The following is a 26314-nucleotide window of genomic DNA, read 5'->3' on the forward strand; positions in this document are numbered from 1 at the left end:
TGTCAGTTCAGTTGGCTGACATGAGCACTGCCTGACTAAACAGACTGAGTGGCCGTAACTCCAAGTCTCCGCGTCCGAAAAAAAACATAGAAGAAAAAAAAAAAACAAAGAAAAAGGACTCTTTTACGAGGACCTCGGCGCGTGTTTGGTGTTGAAAGAAAAAAACGGGTTTTCCTTTCCGCAAAGATTTGGAAAACCGGAAAGTGCGGCAACCGGATATATTCCTGGATTTCAATAGTCTCCCCAGTGCAATCCATTGATGTGGCCTCTGTGATAGAAATCGCGCGAATCTTCGCCATCAAAAGTGTACCATCATCCAACAGCAGCCGCTCCATCAGGCGAAAAGTGAGTAGACTATGAGTAGAAGTAAAAAAAAAGGCAAAATACCTTTACACAAATCGTACTGATTTGAGTTTTGGTCGCGGAATTCGGTTTGAATTGGTGTGGGCATGGCTGCTCCTTTGGTAATGACAATGGACTCGCCAGTGGGGATGGGACTGGGTCGTATAGTACACATATCTACGCATATACGGCGAGAAGTGGTTGCTCATTCGGGGGTTGCAAGTGCCATCCGCCATCCGAGCTGACTGTCTTGATTCACACCGAAACAAATTTGGATGCTCTCGAAGATCTTTGTTGAAATACCTATGCAAAAAGTTGGTGCAAGAGATACACTCAAAACAAAAGCAGATCAATAAGTTTGGCTTGTAGATTTGAAAAATGTAGTAAAAAAGCTTTATTATAAAAGATTATAAATTTTATATTCAGATGAACAACTATCTATTGAATTTAATACCTATCATATTCATTTGTTATATATTTTATTACTATAAAATTTAACACTTTTTGATCTGGTTCAAATATTTTCGCTTAGTGCACTCAGTGTCTGTGTGAGTGGGTTTGAGTGCTGCACCTTCAGCCCACCTTGGCAGCTGTTCGAATGTAAATATTGACAAAGGTCTTGGCTCTAATTGCCGCCTAGTTGGCGGAGGGCATCCTTGGAACATGGAGGTGCTAAATACTCGATCCATGTACTGGGAGTATAACGTAAAGAATATGAAACATAATATGTTGCACATTTACGTTTTAATTCGATATATTTACCCTTCAAAACCTAAGAATAATCTAAGTAAAGTGGAAACAAGATAGCAGTTTGGGGGTTAAGTTAACTACTAACTGATTTAGTCAAGTGTATTAATGGCATCTTAACTAATATGCCCCATCTACCCACAGCAGGCATAACTTACCGACCGTTCCAGGGTCAGGATGCGCCGCTTGAATGATTGACCGCCTACAAATTCGTCGCTTGGGTGCAGCTGCTAGAAACAAACGAGCAGGAGGCGGGGCTGGAGGAGGAGCAGTAGGCAGCGGCGGCGCCGGCGGAGGAGGAGGAGGAGGAGCAGGGGCGGTACCGGGAGCGTCTGGAGCGGCGGGAACAGGACCGACCACTGGAGCGTCGGCAACAGCGGCCGCCAGCGGATCCAGCGGCAGTGTTGGCCACCACCAACACCACCACCATTCGCATCCGTATTCCACGAGCGGCATCAACACGCCGGCGACGGCCAGCACCAGTTCCTCCAGCGGCAACAGCTTGACGCCGCAGCAGCAGCAACAGCAGCAGCATCCACACCATCAGTCCCATCACGGGCACCACTACGCACACCACCAGCAGCATACGCATCACCACGCGCCGTCGCACTCGCACCATCCGCATCCACATCCGCACGGACATCCGCATTCGTATTCACACCTGCGACACTCGCAGCCGGCGTCCGCCAGCCAGTTTAGCTTCAATCCATCGCCGGGTAGCAGTCCTGGCAACGGACTGGGACTGGGCGCTCGTCAGGATGCGGCCAGTGCGCTCAACAGTCCGACGACCATTGTGAACTCCGGTAGCGGCAGCGGCGGCGGCAGCAGCGTCGCCTTCGGAATGCAGCCGCAACAGCAGCAGCAGTCGTTGGCCGGCGGAGGAGGCGGTGGCTCATCGGCGACGGCGGCTCCATCCTCGGGCGGTGGCCACAACAATGGTGCCGGGCTGGGACCTGTCGTTGGTGGCGGCGGCGGTGGTCTCAATCTGCTCGGCGGACTGGGCGGCATGGGTGGCATGGGCGGCGGAGCAGCTGCCGCCGGCATGGGCATATGTGGCGGCATTAGCAGCACCGTGGGCAGTGCAGCCATCACCGGAGTGCCGCCGATAGGGCTGGGCATTGCCACCGGAATTGGCAACAAGATCATGCTGGGCCGGAAGCAGAGCCTCAAGGGCGGTGAACCCTTCCTGGCGGATTACGGACCGGAGGAATCGCTCAACGAGAGCGCCGACATCGAGTGGGTGAACAAGCTGTGGGTGCGCCGCCTGATGCGACTGTGTGCCCTCGTCTCACTGACCTCCGTATCACTGAACACGCCCAAGACCTTCGAGCGGTATCCGTCGCTGCAGTTCATCACCTTTGCCTCGGACACGGCAGTCACGCTGCTCTTCACCGCCGAGATGATCGCCAAGATGCACATCCGTGGCGTGCTGCATGTGAGTATGCTGCACTGAGAGAAATGCCATCTACTTTCTCAATTCTCTTTTGCAGGGTGAGGTGCCTTACTTGAAAGATCACTGGTGCCAATTCGATGCTTCCATGGTCAGCTTCCTGTGGATTTCGATCATTCTGCAAATCTTCGAGGTGCTGGAGATAGTTCCAAAGTAAGTGGGCGCCCAAAAGTTATAATAATTCGAGTTTATCAGTATAATATATAATATAATATAATCCTAGGTTTTCCTATTTGTCCATTATGAGAGCACCAAGACCCTTGATCATGATCCGCTTCCTACGCGTCTTCCTTAAGTTCAGTATGCCCAAAAGCCGTATTAACCAAATCTTCAAGTAAGTATCTTTTAATAAATGAAAATTATAATAATCTTATCATCAACTTCGATTTACAGACGTTCGAGCCAGCAAATTTACAATGTAACACTGTTCTTCCTGTTCTTCATGTCTCTATATGGTTTGCTAGGAGTTCAGTTCTTTGGCGAACTAAAAAATCACTGTGTGATGAATAATACGGAGTACGATCTATACAAAAGACCGTAAGTTAACAGAAATTAAAACCTTAATTTAACATTTACCATTATGCAATGGGTTAGTTAATTAATGGGAATTACTTTTCAGAATTCTGACTATCAATTCACTGGCCATTCCGGATACGTTCTGCTCGATGGATCCCGACTCCGGCTACCAGTGCTCGCCGGGCATGGTTTGCATGAAGATGGACTTCCTGAGCAGCTATGTGATCGGATTTAATGGCTTCGAGGATATTGCGACTAGTATCTTCACCGTTTATCAGGCTGCCTCGCAGGAGGGTTGGGTGTTCATCATGTACCGGGCCATCGATTCACTGCCGGCATGGCGAGCCGCCTTCTACTTCAGCACGATGATCTTCTTCCTGGCGTGGCTGGTGAAGAACGTGTTCATAGCGGTGATCACGGAGACCTTCAATGAGATCCGTGTGCAGTTCCAACAGATGTGGGGGGCGCGAGGGCACATCCAGAAGACGGCCGCGTCGCAGATCCTGAGTGGCAACGATACCGGCTGGCGACTGGTGACCATCGATGACAACAAGCACGGCGGATTGGCGCCGGAAACGTGCCATGCGATCCTGAGATCACCGTACTTTCGCATGCTGGTGATGAGCGTTATCCTGGCCAATGGCATTGTGACGGCCACCATGACCTTCAAGCACGACGGACGACCGAGGGATGTGTTCTACGAGCGGTACTACTACATCGAGCTGGTCTTCACCTGCCTGCTGGACCTGGAGACGCTCTTCAAGATCTATTGCTTGGGCTGGCGTGGATACTACAAGCATTCCATTCATAAGTTCGAGCTGCTCCTGGCCGCCGGAACTACGTTGCACATCGTACCGATGTTCTATCCCTCCGGGCTGACCTATTTCCAGGTGCTACGGGTGGTGCGACTGATCAAGGCCTCACCGATGCTGGAGGGATTCGTTTACAAGATCTTCGGACCGGGCAAGAAACTCGGCTCACTGATCATCTTCACCATGTGCCTGCTGATCATCAGCTCGAGCATCTCAATGCAGCTGTTCTGCTTCCTCTGCGATTTCACCAAATTCGAATCCTTCCCCGAAGCCTTTATGAGCATGTTCCAGATTCTCACCCAGGAGGCCTGGGTTGAGGTGATGGACGAGACAATGATCCGTACGAGCAAAACTCTCACGCCGCTGGTGGCCGTCTATTTTATACTGTACCATCTGTTCGTTACCCTCATCGTGCTCAGTCTGTTCGTGGCGGTCATTTTGGATAACTTGGAACTGGACGAGGACATCAAGAAGCTCAAGCAGCTCAAGTTCCGCGAACAGAGCGCCGAGATCAAGGAGACGCTGCCCTTCCGCCTGCGCATCTTCGAAAAGTTTCCCGATTCACCACAGATGACCATTTTGCATCGCATCCCCAATGATTTTATGCTGCCCAAGGTGCGCGAGAGCTTCATGAAGCACTTCGTTATCGAGCTGGAGACGGAGGACTCGCTGGTCGAGAACTGCAAGCGACCCATGTCCGAGTGCTGGGAGTCCAATGTGGTCTTCCGCAAGCAGAAGCCCGTCCGGATCATGAACAAGACGGCCAAAGTCCGGGCCGCCGGGAGTAGTCTGCGCAAATTGGCCATCACGCATATCATTAAGTGAGATTTGACATTATTTTTGCTAACCCATGATCCCTGCGAACTAATGCCATGCATTTTCCTAATCCCGTAGTGACAGCAACAACCAACGCCTGATGCTGGGCGACTCGGCCATGTTGCCCGTGGTTGGGACGAAGGGCGGCGGTGGACTGAAATCGCAGGGCACCATCACACACTCGAAGCCGTGGCGCGTGGACCAAAAGAAGTGAGTAGCTGGGCCCTGCCCCACCGAGGCGGCGCGACCCGTTTGATGTGTGTCCACTACCAATTCGCAGGTTTGGCTCCCGCTCCATCCGTCGCAGCGTGCGCTCCGGTTCCATTAAGCTGAAGCAGACGTACGAGCATCTCATGGAGAATGGTGACATTGCTGCCGCGCCACGTGCCAATTCTGGACGTGCCCGTCCCCACGATCTGGACATTAAGTTGCTGCAGGCGAAGCGACAGCAGGCGGAGATGCGGCGCAACCAAAGGGAGGAGGATCTGCGCGAGAATCATCCATTCTTCGACACACCGCTCTTTCTGGTGCCGCGCGAGAGTCGCTTCCGGAAGATTTGCCAAAAGATCGTGCATGCCCGCTACGATGCCCGACTCAAGGATCCGCTGACCGGCAAGGAGCGCAAGGTCCAGTATAAAAGCCTGCAGTAAGTGGAGCATCCTTCTCCAAAATGGAGGATTGACTTATTAAAACGTTGCTTGTAAACATATTAACTTTAATCCCGTACAGCAACTTTCTCGGTCTGGTCACCTATCTGGACTGGGTGATGATATTCGCGACGACTCTCTCCTGCATCTCGATGATGTTCGAGACACCCAATTACCGGGTGATGGATCATCCGACGCTGCAGATCGCCGAGTACGGGTTCGTTATTTTCATGAGCCTAGAGCTGGCGCTGAAGATTCTGGCCGATGGCCTCTTCTTCACACCGAAGGCTTATATCAAGGATGTGGCCGCCGCACTGGATGTGTTCATCTATGTGGTGTCCACGTCGTTCTTGTGCTGGATGCCCCTGAATATACCAACCAACTCGGCGGCCCAGCTCCTGATGATCCTGCGCTGCGTGCGACCGCTGCGAATCTTCACCCTGGTGCCCCATATGCGAAAGGTGGTGTACGAGTTGTGCCGCGGCTTCAAGGAGATCCTGCTCGTATCCACGCTGCTCATCCTCCTAATGTTCATCTTCGCCAGCTACGGTGTCCAGTTGTACGGCGGACGCTTGGCCCGCTGCAATGATCCCACGATCTCGCGGCGCGAGGATTGCGTCGGTGTGTTCATGCGACGCGTTTTTGTGACCAAAATGAAGTTGACCCCGGGTCCGGATGAATCCTATCCAGCGATGTTGGTGCCGCGAGTGTGGGCCAATCCAAGGCGTTTTAACTTCGATAACATTGGAGATGCCATGCTGACGCTGTTCGAGGTGCTCTCCTTCAAGGGATGGCTGGACGTGCGCGATGTTCTGATCAAGGCCGTGGGTCCGGTGAGTTGGACACACATATATATCCGAAATCATGGCTATAATAGAATATCTTTAAATCCTATATCTTTTGCTTTACAGGTACATGCCGTCTATATCCACATCTATATATTCTTGGGCTGCATGATCGGTCTGACTTTGTTCGTGGGCGTGGTCATTGCCAATTATTCGGAGAACAAGGGCACCGCCCTGCTGACCGTCGACCAGAGGCGTTGGTGTGACCTCAAGAAGCGTCTGAAGATCGCACAGCCGCTCCATCTGCCACCCAGACCCGATGGCCGAAAGATCCGTGCCTTCACCTACGACATCACCCAGCATATCATCTTCAAGAGGGTCATCGCAGTGGTGGTCCTGATCAACAGTATGCTGCTCAGCATCACGGTTTGTACCTGGGCATTTCAGTGGTCAAAGGAACCGCGAAGTAACTGCATGCATATGTATATGAAATGTTGCGTAATAATTTCTAGATTTAGATTGGTTATATGCTGAAATATAGCTAATGTGTTGGCTATACATACGTACATACTAATTTTACCAGCTATATATCGCATGCCTGAATCTCATCAGCTTTAGTCAAAGGGATCAAACATAAATTAAAGTAACTAAGCATTTTAATTCTTTGACTCTGTACCAAATAATCTATTTATTCTGTGATTCTGCACCTAATAATCTATTTATTGTCATATTTGAGTAAAACAATTGATGGAATATGAGGGGAAATATACCAATCTCTTGTAGATTACATTACAACAACTTCAGGTTAAATAGATTATTAAATAGAAGAAGAATCCTAACATATACCATATACCACATATTTTCAATAATAAGTGAGCCGCCAAAAAATATGCTTCTGACTGTCACAATTTGCAGTTCGAGAGCCAAAGTCATATATACATAATAACTGCATGCCAGCACGTTTGTACAAATGTATACTATATATACTATATAGAACAAAGGTGGATAGTGACCCACTTTCGATAGCGAATACTACGAATAACCGAAATCGAAACCATAGCAAGATAATGAATGTATGGTGTTATGAATTGAAACTGTAGTATGCGACTGCTTAGCTTAGTGTTTAGAGTTTAGAGTTTAGAGTTTAGAGATTAGAGTTTATAGTTTAGAGTCTAGAGCTAAGAGCTTACAGATTAGAGATTCGAGATTATAGCAGTTGCTATAATCAAAAGCTCTTGACCTTCTATCGTCATAGTCTTAGTCTTGTCTCTTGTCTCAATTGTCTGCTGCAGTGGATCAAGGGAGAGGTGCATACGGAACGCCTGGTGATCGTCAGTGCGGTTTTGACCTTTGTCTTTGTGGTTGAGGTGGTGATGAAGAACATTGCCTTTACACCGCGGGGCTATTGGCAATCTAGGCGCAATCGCTATGACCTCCTCGTCACCGTTGCCGGTGTGATTTGGATTATATTGCAGACCATTCTGCGGGTAAGTTGTTCATGTTGCTACAACTGCTGTTGTCAAAACCACCACTCAGTACCACCACTCAGTACCACCACTCAGTATGCCAAAAACCACTCAATTCACACTAAACTCACTACACATTTACCTTCACATTCACACATGCCCCGCTGAACAATGAACAATGAACACTGACCAGTCTGACCTCTGACCTTTGACCTCTAATCTCTGACAGAACGATCTGTCCTACTTCTTCGGCTTCATGGTGGTCATCCTGCGCTTCTTCACCATCACCGGCAAGCACACCACACTGAAGATGCTCATGTTGACCGTGGGCGTGTCTGTATGCAAGTCCTTCTTCATTATCTTTGGCATGTTTCTGCTAGTCTTCTTCTATGCGCTGGCCGGAACGATTCTCTTCGGTGAGCTGGGTGTCCAAAAAAAAAAAAAGTTAATTAATTTAGAAAATACACGAATAAAGAGCTAGAGCCAGAGTCGGCCAACCTGGGCCACCCCCCCCATCCCTACTGACCATTCCACACGGCTGATTCTCGTTTCAGGCACCGTCAAATACGGCGAGGGGATCGGTCGACGGGCTAATTTTGGTTCACCCGTCACCGGGGTGGCCATGCTCTTCCGGATCGTCACCGGCGAGGATTGGAATAAGATCATGCACGACTGCATGGTCCAGCCGCCGTACTGCACCTTGGGCAACAACTACTGGGAGACGGATTGTGGCAACTTCACCGCCAGCCTGATATACTTCTGCACCTTCTACGTGATCATCACATATATCGTGCTCAACTTGCTAGTGGGTAGGTCTCCCTAGGAGTTAGTAGGTCACTCAGGTTTAGTATGTGGGATATATGGTTATCCACTTCACTGCTATTGCTAATCATTTATTTGGATTAATGCATTATAGCATTTTAATCAACTTAAAAATGTTTACATTACTCTTAACCATTTCAATCTTTTGTGTAATTGTTAGCTAACTTATTAATTAATTAATATAACTAAAAATCAATACAAACTGTAATAATTGTATATATATCTAGACTACAATTGAGACTTACATAATCTTTTCCCTTTCTGCAGCTATTATCATGGAGAACTTTTCCCTCTTCTACTCCAACGAAGAGGATGCCCTGCTTTCGTATGCGGATATACGCAACTTCCAGAACACCTGGAACATTGTGGACATCCATCAGCGTGGAGTGATACCCGTGCGCCGGGTGAAGTTCATCCTGCGGCTGCTGAAGGGACGACTCGAGTGCGATCCGCAAAAGGATCGCCTGCTGTTCAAGTACATGTGCTATGAGCTGGACAAGCTGCACAACGGCGAGGATGTTACCTTCCACGATGTCATCAAGTGGGTGATGGTGATCCATAGTTTAATGTAATCCCCATTATCATCCTACCATTTTCAGCATGCTGAGCTATCGCTCCGTGGACATCCGGAAGGCACTGCAGCTGGAGGAGCTACTGGCGCGCGAGGAGTTCGAGTACCTGGTTGAGGAGGAGGTGGCCAAGATGACCATTCGCACCTGGCTGGAGGGGTGCCTTAAAAAGATTAGGGCCCAAAATGCCAGCGTAAGTTGCGATGGGTCTTGATTGTGATTAGAAGATAATAATTACATTTAAATTTGTTATTAACCCTGCAGAAGCAGCAAAATTCGCTGATCGCTGGCCTGCGGGCAACCAACGAACAGCCGGTGATGCGGCCAAATGTCCAGGAGGACAAGGCTCCCCTGGGTGCGGTGGACAAGTCGGCGATCAGCACTATCAGTGGAGCCGTGGCCGGCGCCTGTCCGCCAACCAGTGACGCCTTTTCGCCGACCTTTAGTTCCACGGAAAACGAGGAGAAGGACGGCAGCAGCAGTGCGGTGGTGCAGTTGCCCCACTCGGAGACATCGATAGCCGGAACCGGAAGTTCAGCGACAGGTGTAGCGACAGCTACGGGGACTTCATCGGGACTGGGCGTAGGACCACCGGCTGTTCAGTCCACCGCTCGCCATGTGATGACGGTTGGCAAACGGGGCTATGCCCTCAATCGATCCGATTCAACGGGCAGTTCGGCGGGCAGGAAATTCCTGGCACCCACCTCCAGTGATCCCCAGCAGCGTTCGACGCTGAGCGACAAGGAGCGGTTGCACATCACCAGCCAGCAACGGAAGAAGAACTCGATGACCACATTGCCACATGCCGGCCAACTGGGTCAGTTGGCCAAGCAACGCGGCGGTGGTGGTGAGGCCACCAAATCGTCCAGTTTCTTTGCCCAGCTTAACAGCGAGATTGGCCAGTTCCATTATCCGACAATAAACGCTGCAGCCGCCGCAGCTGCCCTGCATGGCTATGGACACGGACATGGCCATGGCCATGGGACTCATGGCGGTCATGGTGGACATGGGGAGCACCAGCTGCATCATCACCATGGCGGCGCCCTGGGCAGTCCATCGGCCATGATGAGCCAAATGATTGGTGGCAGTGGCAAGCTGTTGCCGTTCAATAAACAGGCGAATGCCGTCTACGAGGTACACGACTGGTGGCAGGAACAGGTCCTGTGTCCGCAGACCAGCGATGACGAGATCTAGCAATGGCCCAACATCATTCGCAGGTGGACGAAAACCGGCAGCCGGAAGTTCCGCAGAGGTGGTGGAGCCTATTAAACATTATCATCAACTAGTGGCCTAGAACTTTTTTGTATATGCCTATTAAGTGTAAATGTATCGGCCTCACAATTAACGGTTAACAATTCTTAACGAGTATATATAGAGAGATTTAGCTATAGTTTAGCACTGGGTAAAAATGAAAGTGAAACGGAAGTTAGGAAACAAAAAGGGCAACCATTAGTTTTACGTTTTGTTGTTGTTTGCGTGCTAGATGGTAAATATGATCAGTCAAGTCGGTAACTTTGTTATAGCTTAAATATATAAAGAAATATATATTATATATATGTATAATGAGTACATCGCATATGAATTGCATATGTCTTACGTATAGTGCAAATTTATAAGCGCGCTGCCTCACCAAAACGGAGCATTGAAGTTCGTAAATTGCCCAAAACTCAATTAAGTAGCTAAAGAAGGCCAAAAAGAAAACCATCGTACAGATTCGAACTAACCAAGTTTATACCACAAGTAGTAGCTGTAGAGAAAGACAGAGAACCCCCCCCGACACCAAAACGAAAGAGATGCCTATAAAAAGATATTTTGAGATTAGCCAAAGAACTCAGCACAAATTAATATTAAAGTTATTACTACGAGTATATAGCCAAATCCCCCATTCAGCGACCCACCCCCTCCCCCAACAATCCACAAAAGCGAGCGTAATAAAAATCGTTGAAATTGCAGAACGTTTTAAAAAAACTCCTCTCTTGGCTGCTCAATGAATGAATGGGTCTCTGGGTCTCGGGGAAACGTGCGCCCTTCGGATTGGACGAATTGAACTGGCCGTAATCTGGAGCTTATGCAAACCCGTGCCCGCCTTACGGAGCTGGTGCGTGCGTGCCAGGGGGCGAGCAGTGCATCCGTTCCGGCTGCCGGAACGATCGAGCTTTCGGTCGCTGTCCGGAATTCAAATTCTTGCACAGACTAGGGACCTGATGCCGCCCCCGCAACCACGGCTTAAATATGCCCTTGGGTGGGCTGGGAAGCTCAGTACCGAGGGTGTCGCTCGGGTGTACACAGCACACTGAACTGCTCAGCAGAGACACATATTCCAAGGACAAACGGTTCAGTTCAGGCAGCACCACGTTGACAAGATGCAACTGTTCGTTATCTGCCTGCTGGTGGCCAGCACGGCCGCGTTCACGATGTTTGGCCCCCACATCCGTATCGCGCCTGGCCAGAAACCTAATGAGATAATTCTGCACTTTCGCAATCCGTGCAACAACAAAACCAGCACCACCACCCTGAAGCCGCCGCCGCCTCCTTGCCCTTCTCATCCCACAACTCCCGCTTGTGAGCACCGCATTACCAGTCCGGCTCCGACGAAGCCGAATTGTCCACATGACACCACTACTCCGCACAATTGTGGTCACGACACAACGAGCTCCAGCAGGGCTACTACACCAAAGCCCACACTGGAAACAACAATAGGGACAACTTTTAAGACAACTCAGACAACAACACAAGGATCAACCACTCTAAAACCAACTGAAAGTACGACGACAGGAGCGACAACTCTGAAACCAACAGAGGGAACTACGGCCAAGCCTACAACTTTGAAACCAACTGAGGGAACGACGGCCAAGCCAACAACTCTGAAACCAACTGAGGGAACATCGGCCAAGCCGACAACTCTGAAACCAACTGAGGGAACTACGGCCAAGCCGACAACTCTGAAACCAACTGAGGGAACGACGGCCAAGCCAACAACTCTGAAACCAACTGAGGGAACATCGGCTACGCCGACAACTTTGAAACCAACTGAGGGAACTACGGCCAAGCCGACAACTTTGAAACCAACTGAGGGAACGACGGCCAAGCCAACAACTCTGAAACCAACTGAGGGAACATCGGCCAAGCCGACAACTCAGAAACCAACTGATGGAACTACGGCCAAGCCGACAACTCTGAAACCAACGGAAGCAACGACTGCCAAGCCAACAACTCTGAAACCAACTGAGGGAACTACGGCCAAGCCGACAACTCTGAAACCAACTGAGGGAACTACGGCCAAGCCGACAACTCTGAAACCAACTGAGGGAACGACGGCCAAGCCAACAACTCTGAAACCAACTGAGGGAACATCGGCCAAGCCGACCACTCTGAAACCAACTGAGGGAACTACGGCCAAGCCTACAACTTTGAAACCAACTGAGGGAACATCGGCCAAGCCGACAACTCTGAAACCAACTGAGGGAACTACGGCCAAGCCGACAACTCTGAAACCAACTGAGGGAACGACGGCCAAGCCAACAACTCTGAAACCAACTGAGGGAACATCGGCCAAGCCGACCACTCTGAAACCAACTGAGGGAACTACGGCCAAGCCTACAACTTTGAAACCAACTGAGGGAACGACGGCCAAGCCAACAACTCTGAAACCAACTGAGGGAACATCGGCTACGCCGACAACTTTGAAACCAACTGAGGGAACTACGGCCAAGCCTACAACTTTGAAACCAACTGAGGGAACGACGGCCAAGCCAACAACTCTGAAACCAACTGAGGGAACATCGGCCAAGCCGACAACTCTGAAACCAACTGAGGGAACGACGGCCAAGCCAACAACTCTGAAACCAACTGAGGGAACATCGGCTACGCCGACAACTTTGAAACCAACTGAGGGAACTACGGCCAAGCCGACAACTCTGAAACCAACGGAAGCAACGACTGCCAAGCCAACAACTTTGAAACCAACTGAGGGAACGAGTGCCAAGCCAACAACTCAGAAACCAACTGAGGGAACTACGGCCAAGCCAACAACTCTGAAACCAACTGAGGGAACATCGGCCAAGCCGACAACTCTGAAACCAACTGAGGGAACTACGGCCAAGCCGACAACTCTGAAACCAACTGAGGGAACATCGGCCAAGCCGACAACTCAGAAACCAACTGATGGAACTACGGCCAAGCCGACAACTCTGAAACCAACGGAAGCAACGACTGCCAAGCCAACAACTTTGAAACCAACTGAGGGAACGAGTGCCAAGCCAACAACTCAGAAACCAACTGAGGGAACATCGGCCAAGCCGACAACTTTGAAACCAACTGAGGGAACGACGGCCAAGCCAACAACTCTGAAACCAACTGAGGGAACTACGGCCAAGCCGACAACTCTGAAACCAACTGAGGGAACTACGGCCAAGCCGACAACTCTGAAACCAACTGAGGGAACATCGGCTACGCCGACAACTTTGAAACCAACTGAGGGAACTACGGCCAAGCCTACAACTTTGAAACCAACTGAGGGAACGACGGCCAAGCCAACAACTCTGAAACCAACTGAGGGAACATCGGCCAAGCCGACAACTCTGAAGCCAACTGAGGGAACGACGGCCAAGCCAACAACTCTGAAACCAACTGAGGGAACATCGGCTACGCCGACAACTTTGAAACCAACTGAGGGAACTACGGCCAAGCCTACAACTTTGAAACCAACTGAGGGAACGACGGCCAAGCCAACAACTCTGAAACCAACTGAGGGAACATCGGCCAAGCCGACAACTCTGAAACCAACTGAGGGAACTACGGCCAAGCCGACAACTCTGAAACCAACGGAAGCAACGACTGCCAAGCCAACAACTCAGAAACCAACTGATGGAACTACGGCCAAGCCAACAACTCTGAAACCAACTGAGGGAACTACGGCCAAGCCAACAACTCTGAAACCAACTGAGGGAACATCGGCCAAGCCGACAACTCTGAAACCAACTGAGGGAACTACGGCCAAGCCGACAACTCAGAAACCAACTGATGGAACTACGGCCAAGCCGACAACTCTGAAACCAACGGAAGCAACGACTGCCAAGCCAACAACTTTGAAACCAACTGAGGGAACGAGTGCCAAGCCAACAACTCAGAAACCAACTGAGGGAACATCGGCCAAGCCGACAACTTTGAAACCAACTGAGGGAACGACGGCCAAGCCAACAACTCTGAAACCAACTGAGGGAACTACGGCCAAGCCGACAACTCTGAAACCAACTGAGGGAACTACGGCCAAGCCGACAACTCTGAAACCAACTGAGGGAACGACGGCCAAGCCAACAACTCTGAAACCAACTGAGGGAACATCGGCCAAGCCGACCACTCTGAAACCAACTGAGGGAACTACGGCCAAGCCTACAACTCTGAAACCAACGGAAGCAACGACTGCCAAGCCAACAACTCAGAAACCAACTGATGGAACTACGGCCAAGCCAACAACTCTGAAACCAACTGAGGGAACTACGGCCAAGCCAACAACTCTGAAACCAACTGAGGGAACTACGACCAAGCCTACAACTCTGAAACCAACTGAGGGAACGAGTGCCAAGCCGACAACTCAGAAACCAACTGATGGAACTACGGCCAAGCCGACAACTCTGAAACCAACTGAGGGAACGACTGCCAAGCCAACAACTTTGAAACCAACTGAGGGAACATCGGCCAAGCCAACAACTCTGAAACCAACTGAGGGAACGAGTGCCAAGCCGACAACTCAGAAACCAACTAAGGGAACTACGGCCAAGCCAACAACTCTGAAACCAACTGAGGGAACTACGGCCAAGCCAACAACTCTGAAACCAACTGAGGGAACTACGGCCAAGCCAACAACTCTGAAACCAACTGAGGGAACTACGACCAAGCCTACAACTCTGAAACCAACTGAGGGAACGAGTGCCAAGCCGACAACTCTGAAACCAACTGAGGGAACGACTGCCAAGCCAACAACTCAGAAACCAACTGATGGAACTACGGCCAAGCCGACAACTCTGAAACCAACTGAGGGAACATCGGCCAAGCCGACAACTCTGAAACCAACTGAGGGAACTACGGCCAAGCCGACAACTCTGAAACCAACTGAGGGAACGACGGCCAAGCCAACAACTCTGAAACCAACTGAGGGAACATCGGCCAAGCCGACCACTCTGAAACCAACTGAGGGAACTACGGCCAAGCCTACAACTTTGAAACCAACTGAGGGAACGACGGCCAAGCCAACAACTCTGAAACCAACTGAGGGAACATCGGCTACGCCGACAACTTTGAAACCAACTGAGGGAACTACGGCCAAGCCTACAACTTTGAAACCAACTGAGGGAACGACGGCCAAGCCAACAACTCTGAAACCAACTGAGGGAACATCGGCCAAGCCGACAACTCTGAAACCAACTGAGGGAACTACGGCCAAGCCGACAACTCTGAAACCAACGGAAGCAACGACTGCCAAGCCAACAACTCAGAAACCAACTGATGGAACTACGGCCAAGCCAACAACTCTGAAACCAACTGAGGGAACTACGGCCAAGCCAACAACTCTGAAACCAACTGAGGGAACATCGGCCAAGCCGACAACTCTGAAACCAACTGAGGGAACTACGGCCAAGCCTACAACTTTGAAACCAACTGAGGGAACATCGGCCAAGCCGACAACTCTGAAACCAACTGAGGGAACTACGGCCAAGCCGACAACTCTGAAACCAACTGAGGGAACATCGGCCAAGCCGACAACTCTGAAACCAACTGAGGGAACTACGGCCAAGCCGACAACTCTGAAACCAACGGAAGCAACGACTGCCAAGCCAACAACTCAGAAACCAACTGATGGAACTACGGCCAAGCCAACAACTCTGAAACCAACTGAGGGAACATCGGCCAAGCCGACAACTCTGAAACCAACTGAGGGAACTACGGCCAAGCCAACAACTCTGAAACCAACTGAGGGAACGAGTGCCAAGCCGACAACTCTGAAACCAACTGAGGGAACTACGGCCAAGCCGACAACTCTGAAACCAACGGAAGCAACGACTGCCAAGCCAACAACTCAGAAACCAACTGAGGGAACGTCGGTCAAGCCAACAACTTTGAAACCAACTGAGGGAACTACGGCCAAGCCTACAACTTTGAAACCAACTGAGGGAACGACGGCCAAGCCAACAACTCTGAAACCAACTGAGGGAACATCGGCCAAGCCGACAACTCTGAAACCAACTGAGGGAACTACGGCCAAGCCGACAACTCTGAAACCAACTGAGGGAACTACGGCCAAGCCAACAACTCTGAAACCAACTGAGGGAACTACGGCCAAGCCGACAACTCTGAAACCAACTGAGGGAACATCGGCCAAGCCGACAACTCTGAAACCAACTGAGGGAACTACGGCCAAGCCGACAACTCTGAAACCAACTGAGGGAACATCGGCCAAGCCGACCACTCTGAATCCAACTGAGGGAACTACGACCAAGCCGACAACTCTGAAACCAACTGAGGGAACGACGGCCAAGCCAACAACTGAGAAACCAACTGAGGGAACTACGACCAAGCCAACAACTCTGAAACCAACTGAGGGAACATCGGCCAAGCCGACAACTCTGAAACCAACTGAGGGAACTACGGCCAAGCCTACAACTTTGAAACCAACTGAGGGAACATCGGCCAAGCCGACAACTCAGAAACCAACTGATGGAACTACGGCCAAGCCGACAACTCTGAAACCAACGGAAGCAACGACTGCCAAGCCAACAACTCAGAAACCAACTGAGGGAACGTCGGTCAAGCCAACAACTTTGAAACCAACTGAGGGAACGACGGCCAAGCCGACAACTCTGAAACCAACTGAGGGAACATCGGCCAAGCCGACAACTCAGAAACCAACTGATGGAACTACGGCCAAGCCTACAACTTTGAAACCAACTGAGGGAACGACGGCCAAGCCAACAACTCTGAAACCAACTGAGGGAACATCGGCCAAGCCGACAACTCTGAAACCAACTGAGGGAACTACGGCCAAGCCGACAACTCTGAAACCAACTGAGAGAACGACTGCCAAGCCAACAACTCAGAAACCAACTGAGGGAACGACGGTCAAGCCAACAACTTTGAAACCAACTGAGGGAACGACGGCCAAGCCGACAACTCTGAAACCAACTGAGGGAACATCGGCCAAGCCGACAACTCAGAAACCAACTGATGGAACTACGGCCAAGCCTACAACTCTGAAACCAACTGAGGGAACGACGGCCAAGCCAACAACTCAGAAACCAACTGAGGGAACGTCGGTCAAGCCAACAACTTTGAAACCAACTGAGGGAACGACGGCCAAGCCGACAACTCTGAAACCAACTGAGGGAACATCGGCCAAGCCGACAACTCAGAAACCAACTGAGGGAACTACGGCCAAGCCGACAACTCTGAAACCAACTGAGGGAACGACGGCCAAGCCAACAACTCAGAAACCAACTGAGAAAACGTCGGTCAAGCCAACAACTTTGAAACCAACTGAGGGAACGACGGCCAAGCCGACAACTCTGAAACCAACTGAGGGAACATCGGCCAAGCCGACAACTCTGAAACCAACTGAGGGAACATCGGCCAAGCCGACAACTCAGAAACCAACTGAGGGAACATCGGCCAAGCCGACAACTCAGAAACCAACTGATGGAACTACGGCCAAGCCTACAACTTTGAAACCAACTGAGGGAACGACGGCCAAGCCAACAACTCTGAAACCAACTGAGGGAACATCGGCCAAGCCGACAACTCTGAAACCAACTGAGGGAACTACGGCCAAGCCTACAACTTTGAAACCAACTGAGGGAACATCGGCCAAGCCGACAACTCAGAAACCAACTGATGGAACTACGGCCAAGCCTACAACTTTGAAACCAACTGAGGGAACGACGGCCAAGCCAACAACTCTGAAACCAACTGAGGGAACATCGGCCAAGCCGACAACTCTGAAACCAACTGAGGGAACTACGGCCAAGCCGACAACTCTGAAACCAACGGAAGCAACGACTGCCAAGCCAACAACTCAGAAACCAACTGATGGAACTACGGCCAAGCCAACAACTCTGAAACCAACTGAGGGAACTACGGCCAAGCCAACAACTCTGAAACCAACTGAGGGAACTACGACCAAGCCTACAACTCTGAAACCAACTGAGGGAACGAGTGCCAAGCCGACAACTCAGAAACCAACTGATGGAACTACGGCCAAGCCGACAACTCTGAAACCAACTGAGGGAACGACTGCCAAGCCAACAACTTTGAAACCAACTGAGGGAACATCGGCCAAGCCAACAACTCTGAAACCAACTGAGGGAACGAGTGCCAAGCCGACAACTCAGAAACCAACTAAGGGAACTACGGCCAAGCCAACAACTCTGAAACCAACTGAGGGAACTACGGCCAAGCCGACAACTCTGAAACCAACTGAGGGAACTACGGCCAAGCCAACAACTCTGAAACCAACTGAGGGAACTACGACCAAGCCTACAACTCTGAAACCAACTGAGGGAACGAGTGCCAAGCCGACAACTCTGAAACCAACTGAGGGAACGACTGCCAAGCCAACAACTCAGAAACCAACTGATGGAACTACGGCCAAGCCGACAACTCTGAAACCAACTGAGGGAACATCGGCCAAGCCGACAACTCTGAAACCAACTGAGGGAACATCGGCCAAGCCGACAACTCTGAAACCAACGGAAGCAACGACTGCCAAGCCAACAACTCAGAAACCAACTGAGGGAACTACGGCCAAGCCGACAACTCTGAAACCAACTGAGGGAACGACTGCCAAGCCAACAACTCAGAAACCAACTGATGGAACTACGGCCAAGCCGACAACTCTGAAACCAACTGATGGAACTACGGCCAAGCCGACAACTCTGAAACCAACTGAGGGAACATCGGCCAAGCCGACAACTCTGAAACCAACGGAAGCAACGACTGCCAAGCCAACAACTCAGAAACCAACTGAGGGAACTACGGCCAATCCGACAACTCTGAAACCAACTGAGGGAACGACTGCCAAGCCAACAACTCAGAAACCAACTGATGGAACTACGGCCAAGCCGACAACTCTGAAACCAACGGAAGCAACGACTGCCAAGCTAACAACTCAGAAACCAACTGAGGGAACTACGGCCAAGCCGACAACTCAGAATCCAACTGATGGAACTACGGCCAAGCCGACAACTCAGAAACCAACTGATGGAACTACGGCCAAGCCGACAACTCTGAAACCAACGGAAGCAACGACTGCCAAGCCAACAACTCAGAAACCAACTGAGGGAACTACGGCCAAGCCGACAACTCTGAAACCAACTGAGGGAACATCGGCCAAGCCAACAACTCAGAAACCAACTGATGGAACTACGGCCAAGCCGACAACTCTGAAACCAACTGAGGGAACGACTGCCAAGCCAACAACTCAGAAACCAACTGATGGAACTACGGCCAAGCCGACAACTCTGAAACCAACTGAGGGAACGACTGCCAAGCCAACAACTCAGAAACCAACTGATGGAACTACGGCCAAGCCGACAACTCTGAAACCAACTGAGGGAACATCGGCCAAGCCGACAACTCAGAAACCAACGGAAGCAACGACTGCCAAGCCAACAACTCAGAAACCAACTGATGGAACTACGGCCAAGCCGACAACTCTGAAACCAACTGAGGGAACGACTGCCAAGCCAACAACTCAGAAACCAACTGATGGAACTACGGCCAAGCCGACAACTCTGAAACCAACTGATGGAACTACGGCCAAGCCGACAACTCAGAAACCAACGGAAGCAACGACTGCCAAGCCAACAACTCAGAAACCAACTGATGGAACTACGGCCAAGCCGACAACTCTGAAACCAACTGAGGGAACGACTGCCAAGCCAACAACTCAGAAACCAACTGATGGAACTACGGCCAAGCCGACAACTCTGAAACCAACTGATGGAACTACGGCCAAGCCGACAACTCTGAAACCAACTGAGGGAACATCGGCCAAGCCGACAACTCAGAAACCAACTGAGGGAACGTCGGTCAAGCCAACAACTTTGAAACCAACTGAGGGAACGACGGCCAAGCCGACAACTCTGAAACCAACTGAGGGAACATCGGCCAAGCCGACAACTCTGAAACCAACTGAGGGAACTACGGCCAAGCCGACAACTCTGAAACCAACTGAGGGAACATCGGCCAAGCCGACAACTCAGAAACCAACGGAAGCAACGACGGCCAAGCCAACAACTCAGAAACCAACTGAGGGAACGTCGGTCAAGCCAACAACTTTGAAACCAACTGAGGGAACGACGGCCAAGCCGACAACTCTGAAACCAACTGAGGGAACATCGGCCAAGCCGACAACTCTGAAACCAACTGAGGGAACATCGGCCAAGCCGACAACTTTGAAACCAACTGAGGGAACATCGGCCAAGCCGACCACTCTGAATCCAACTGAGGGAACTACGGCCAAGCCTACAACTTTGAAACCAACTGAGGGAACATCGGCCAAGCCGACAACTCTGAAACCAACTGAGGGAACTACGGCCAAGCCGACAACTCTGAAACCAACGGAAGCAACGACTGCCAAGCCAACAACTCAGAAACCAACTGATGGAACTACGGCCAAGCCGACAACTCTGAAACCAACTGAGGGAACGACTGCCAAGCCAACAACTCAGAAACCAACTGATGGAACTACGGCCAAGCCGACAACTCTGAAACCAACTGATGGAACTACGGCCAAGCCGACAACTCTGAAACCAACTGAGGGAACATCGGCCAAGCCGACAACTCAGAAACCAACGGAAGCAACGACTGCCAAGCCAACAACTCAGAAACCAACTGATGGAACTACGGCCAAGCCGACAACTCTGAAACCAACTGAGGGAACATCGGCCAAGCCGACAACTCAGAAACCAACGGAAGCAACGACTGCCAAGCCAACAACTCAGAAACCAACTGATGGAACTACGGCCAAGCCGACAACTCTGAAACCAACTGAGGGAACATCGGCCAAGCCGACAACTCAGAAACCAACGGAAGCAACGACTGCCAAGCCAACAACTCAGAAACCAACTGATGGAACTACGGCCAAGCCGACAACTCAGAAACCAACTGATGGAACTACCGTCAAGCCGACAACTCTGAAACCAACGGAAGCAACGACTGCCAAGCCAACAACTCAGAAACCAACTGATGGATCTACGGCCAAGCCGACAACTCTGAAACCAACTGAGGGAACATCGGCCAAGCCGACAACTCAGAAACCAACGGAAGCAACGACTGCCAAGCCAACAACTCAGAAACCAACTGATGGAACTACGGCCAAGCCGACAACTCTGAAACCAACTGAGGGAACATCGGCCAAGCCGACAACTCAGAAACCAACGGAAGCAACGACTGCCAAGCCAACAACTCAGAAACCAACTGATGGAACTACGGCCAAGCCGACAACTCTGAAACCAACTGAGGGAACGACTGCCAAGCCAACAACTCTGAAACCAACTGAGGGAACATCGGCCAAGCCGACAACTCTGAGGCCTACGGATGGAACCACGCCACAGCGGACTTCTCAGCGGACGACAACTTTTAAGCCAACATCGGAGAAGACGACAACCGAATCTCTCCCTCCGTTTAATATCTTCGATGTGATAACTGGAACACCATTACCAAGCACGCTCAATATTTCGTAAACCAATTGAATCCATAATTAATGTAAATTTTAATTCTAGTAAACTCTCAACAACATTACATTACCGCTAAGTAATAAAATGATACATTCCAAAGATTCTACAATAACTCATTTAAAATGATTTCTTATATATTACCAAAAAAAAATGTTGTTTTGTAACTGGTTCCAGGTGGGGCTCCACGAGTATTAGTTTTATATGCTAGGGACCTACTTATTTTACAGGGGTATATTGTTGTCCAAAGTATTACCATCTTCAGCGCTCTCCTCGCTGTCGGAATCATTGTTGGCATCCCGCCAGTCGCACAAGCCGGGGAACTTTTCGCTGATTCGATGCTGGGGGCATTTAGATCCCGCCGGACCAGATTGGTAGATGGGTTCGTTGAAAATGTTGTTGTAGTCATAGTTGCACGTCAACATGAACTGGAAGCGATTGGATTTGGGCTCCAGGAAACGGACACCGGCGCAGCCTACGCGATTCACTCGATCCGAAACAAGTAATGTGAAGTGACCAATCTTCTTGCTGCGGGAAAAAAATAGTATATTTAATCGTATTATTATTTAAAAGTATATTATTTAATCGTGATATTTTTATGGCTTTAAAGAAATTTAATACAGAAGTTTTGTACCTCTTTCTCTAGATTTTAGCGACTTACCCTTGCGGATGTGGATGATATCTATCGATGAAGCTCTGATTGGCATCCTGGTGTTCGCGGAACCAGTTGATCACGAAGGATTTCATGCGTCGCGAATGCGATTTGAACTCTCTTCCGATCCAAAAGTAACCGATATTCTGGCCACTGAACTTGAAACGCGGTGTATTGCGGCACTTGTCGTGGGCGAATTGGCAGCGTTTGGCATGCAAGGCGGCCATTTGCTCCAGTTCGGTATCCCAACGCAGCAGCGGCATATGGGCGGCACTTCTATAGCCATCCAGATCTCCGCTGGCGATCTTCGATCTGGCCAAATTGTGCATGTCCAACAGGAGCTGGCGTCGCCTCTCGCTCATTTCCAGGAGCTTGGGTTCCGGTCCACAGGCGGGTGAGAAGCTGCCGTTGTTGCCACATGCGGTATGCGGCACATGCACCAAATGCGTTCCATTGTACAGCTCACATAGCCCAACCGCACAGTAGCCGCCAGTGGGCGCTGGAGTGGTGGTGGTTATAGCTTCGGTTAAGGTCTGAGCTCCGCTTAATCCCTTTTCGCAAACCAAAACTAAGAGGAGCACTGCAGGCGCCCAAAGGGCGAACACGCTGCACTTGCTCAACAATCTCGGCATCTCGACGGTCAACACGCTACTGATCTGAGGTCGAGCGGCACTTTGGGTTTATGAATGGGTTATGGCTAACCATCGGCTAGCTGCCTCCGCCGGCGTCGCTGCTTTTCCCACTTCTTTGGGCTGGGCAGCGCGGCGGGGTCCATAACTGGTTCTCATTAGAAAGAAATTAGCCATGGGAATTAGTGGGGCTTTAATATGAGGACATCGGATCGGGCCATTCTTAAAATATTATCTTAATCATTGGTTTAAAATCTTTGCCATTATTACGTGGAAATTAGTCGATTAAATGGAAATTAGCTATTTATAGAATACAACCTTTAAAGCGCAGACTGTGGCAATAATTGCATTGAAACATAGTGTAGAAATCCTAGCCTGCTAGGTTTTCGACGCTCAGTCCTCATCCCCCATCGTCGCCCAGCTTCCGGCAGTGCACCGCGTGTGCTGCACCAGTAGATAACCCCTATATCATCGCCATATCACCACCGATTCGCACCGATCCGTGGAGAACCGGTTTGGCGTCGGCTCATCGCTCCGGGCTCTGATGCTGGGATGTGGGTATGCGTCTGGGTCTGGGTCTGGGTCTGGCCCCCGTGTAAGTGGTATAATCAGTTACCCGCGGCCAGTGTGGGAAAAATGCTCGCTTCAAGGCAATTGCCGATAAGTAGCTGAGTCGGGGAATTATTGACTTTCCGCTTAGCTTTACAAGTCAACTAGCCCGGCCAAAAGCCGTTAACACAACAGAGACAAGCGTCGTAAACCCAAAAAAATAAGAAAAAAAAAAAAACGGAAAAAATAATAAAAAATAAAAAACAAATGTAAAGAAGGCAGAAAAATACAGAAATTAATGAAACGTCGACAGAAACGTGCCTCACACCTAATCGGCGTTAATTAAAATAACAATGCTTCGACAGCTGAAGCTTCGCACTAAACACACCAACAATACCAAAATGCGAAATATGCAAAAAACCGAAAAGACCAAAAATAAGCTAAAAAAAATTCTTATAATTATGACGTCGAATGGCCATCCCCGAAATAAAAAAGGAAATAAAGAATGGATCGAGACGTTTATTGATTCTGGATTCGAGTCTGGGTCAATTCTATTTATAAGCTGATGGCTTTTGTGGTCCCAAGATCAGTTAGTTGTCAAAATGTATTTGGTTTGGCAACTAGAGTGCTTTTGCATTTGCGAATTTACATCACTGGCAGCTTTGAGTTCGAGTACATGAAAAATATTCAATTTACACAGATTTGAAAACATTAAAAAATCTGTCTGGCATATTCAAAGCTCGTAACTTACGTGAGCTATGGCGGTAAAAAAAATATGTATCTTCGCACGTGCCACGTTGTAGGATTGTAAATGGAAATAACTTTACTCAGATGGCTTTAAAATAATTTTCACATTAATTTGCCAGGGTATTGGACTCTTCGGACCGTTGGCCGTAATAAACTAGAGTTTTCGCTTCTTCTTTTATTGGCCAATTACGATGCGGCTGCTTGATTCGCTTTTATTGGCCTATCACATCATTGAGTTTCTTTAAGAAGTTCGGCTCATACGATGCGATCATTGACTTTTAAAAAATATATTATTTTATTTGAAAACTGCTAGAAATTGAAAAAATTGTAGAGGGAAATTCTCCCATTCATTAAAAGCGATTGAAAAACTATTCGATCCATATATTGGCTATGAATTTCCCCATTATTCATTGAATGTAAAAATGTATGCATCACTTAATTGTTCATTCAAATGGCAGAAAATTATTCAATAAGTCTTGGGTTTTTATTGGCTGACTCAATTGAAGTTCTCCGGCATATATGATTAGCCAGTTATGATTATGAATGATTTGTGAGCGTCAATCGCAATAGTTGCTTAGTAGTTGATTTAGCCACGATTTTCGCTGGCCAGACAGAACTCGTACTCGTATCTGTTGTAATTAAAGATCTCTTGGCAGTCATCAGATAGATCAGCCAGCTAGTCAAACTCGGATTGAAAGCCAATGCGCTGAAGTTCGAGAAGTTCGCGTGTCTCTTGAAAAAAAGAGGAATATATATACACATATATAATTTGCATAGAAAATGATTAATCACGCAGCGATTAGTTGCTAGCAACGTCAACGCTGCAGTTGTTTAATAAAAACAATAAATTTAGCAGCGACTAAACAAAGATTACTCTGAAAAATGTGTACGAAAATACATTTGGGGAGCGGGTAACCCCACTTGGCGTTATGATTGGCAGCATAATTAGCATATATCGCCACCGCTGCACTTCCTCATTCTGTAATTACACCAATTGCGGCAGTACATCACGTTAAGCGTGACGCCGGAATGACCTCCAGATAATCGGGCGATAATCATATTGGAATGCCAGATCTATGGAGATGTCACCAAGCGTTCTTGTTGTTGGCGGAAGTGCATAAACAATTGTTTGGCCAAGAAAATGATTGGGGAAACTCAGGGGAAAGCATACATACAAATGCTGCATATCTGCATATTTTACTTTACTTTCAGAAAGTTGACCCAGAATGACACCTTAATACATATAGATATGCATATATACATATGCATTTAAATGTTTGCATTTAAGTAGTTTAACAAACTACACCTAAGCTCTTAATAACTTAAATGTTTTGCTTAATTGTTTAACCCATTTTTTTTTGTTAGCTAATTGTGCGATTACTGGCAGCCATCTGGCTAAAAAGCGAGGGTCAAGTTGGCCATGGTAATGGCATGGCCGCACAACCAGGTGGCTTTCTAATGGCCGGCGTTGAAGGCTCTTATCATAATTAGCATATTTCGTGCAGTGTATTTTGGCCTGGCTAGCGATGATCCCTTTGTGTCCGTGTGCCTCTGTGAGCCATATAATTGCTGGCAACAAAACGTGACGTTTGCGTTTGCAATGGCGATGGCAACTTCGTGTCCTGGGCTGTTACCTTGGCAATTAGTTGGTCGAATCTGCCAGAGTTTAATTATACGATGCAGCTTCCCTCAAATCTACCGAACTGTAAGCGCTTTGAATGTGTTTTGCACTAGCTAAATTATCAAAAATATATGAATATCCGGCTCGAAGGACCAAATCTAAAATTCTTTCAGTCAGAACAAGGTCTGTTGCGCATAATGTTTTAACTTCGGGAAATTATTTGATTTATTTGATATATGTTTGGGAACGCTGCTTTTGGATTTCGGCTTTAGCTAGTAATATTGTGTTTTTCAAAACGTGGTTTGTTGACTTTGCCGCCGACAAATGTTGTTCGTTGCCATTACTATTGTCAGCCAGTTGTCAGGTGTTGGCAGTGGGCTAGCTGCATTTCATTTTCATTTCATTTTATTAAATTTAAT

The 26314-nt window shown here is 49.1% G+C and overlaps 3 protein-coding genes across 5 annotated transcripts; 2 read left to right on the forward strand and 1 right to left on the reverse strand.

Annotated features, from left to right (window-relative positions):
* The first annotated feature begins 11 nt into the window (after positions 1–11).
* Positions 12–10889, forward strand: LOC6725939 (sodium leak channel non-selective protein). 3 transcript variants are annotated; one of them, XM_039296394.2, is made up of 16 exons: positions 12–345; positions 1234–2524; positions 2580–2692; positions 2763–2873; positions 2933–3076; positions 3159–4688; positions 4762–4893; positions 4964–5329; positions 5413–6163; positions 6242–6541; positions 7408–7602; positions 7811–7997; positions 8136–8390; positions 8671–8944; positions 9003–9165; positions 9237–10889. In XM_039296394.2, exons 2-16 carry the CDS (start codon positions 1280–1282, stop codon positions 10164–10166), a joined length of 6696 nt encoding a protein of 2231 aa, XP_039152328.1. In that variant the 5' UTR covers positions 12–345; positions 1234–1279; the 3' UTR covers positions 10167–10889. The 3 variants fall into 3 exon arrangements, with proteins under 3 accessions (XP_039152328.1, XP_039152330.1, XP_039152329.1); XM_039296396.2 differs by having other exon boundaries at positions 4991–5329; XM_039296395.2 differs by having other exon boundaries at positions 1237–2524.
* Positions 10890–11190: 301 nt separating this feature from the next.
* Positions 11191–21812, forward strand: LOC6725940 (mucin-2). Its single transcript, XM_039296393.2, is given in 5 exon segments — positions 11191–14920; positions 14922–14953; positions 14995–19105; positions 19301–21021; positions 21178–21812. Coding segments are annotated over 5 exon segments (9978 nt in total). The 5' UTR covers positions 11191–11335; the 3' UTR covers positions 21707–21812.
* Positions 21717–23020, reverse strand: LOC6725941 (antigen 5 like allergen Cul n 1). The gene is made up of 2 exons (XM_002106888.4): positions 22359–23020; positions 21717–22225 (listed from the first exon to the last, which is right to left on the reverse strand). The coding sequence occupies exons 1-2, from the start codon at positions 22979–22981 to the stop codon at positions 21922–21924; spliced, it is 927 nt and encodes a 308-aa protein (XP_002106924.1). The 5' UTR covers positions 22982–23020; the 3' UTR covers positions 21717–21921.
* Positions 23021–26314: the final 3294 nt, after the last annotated feature.

Source organism: Drosophila simulans, chromosome X (genome assembly GCF_016746395.2).
Source record: "Drosophila simulans strain w501 chromosome X, Prin_Dsim_3.1, whole genome shotgun sequence".
Taxonomy (NCBI): Eukaryota; Metazoa; Arthropoda; class Insecta; order Diptera; family Drosophilidae; genus Drosophila; species Drosophila simulans.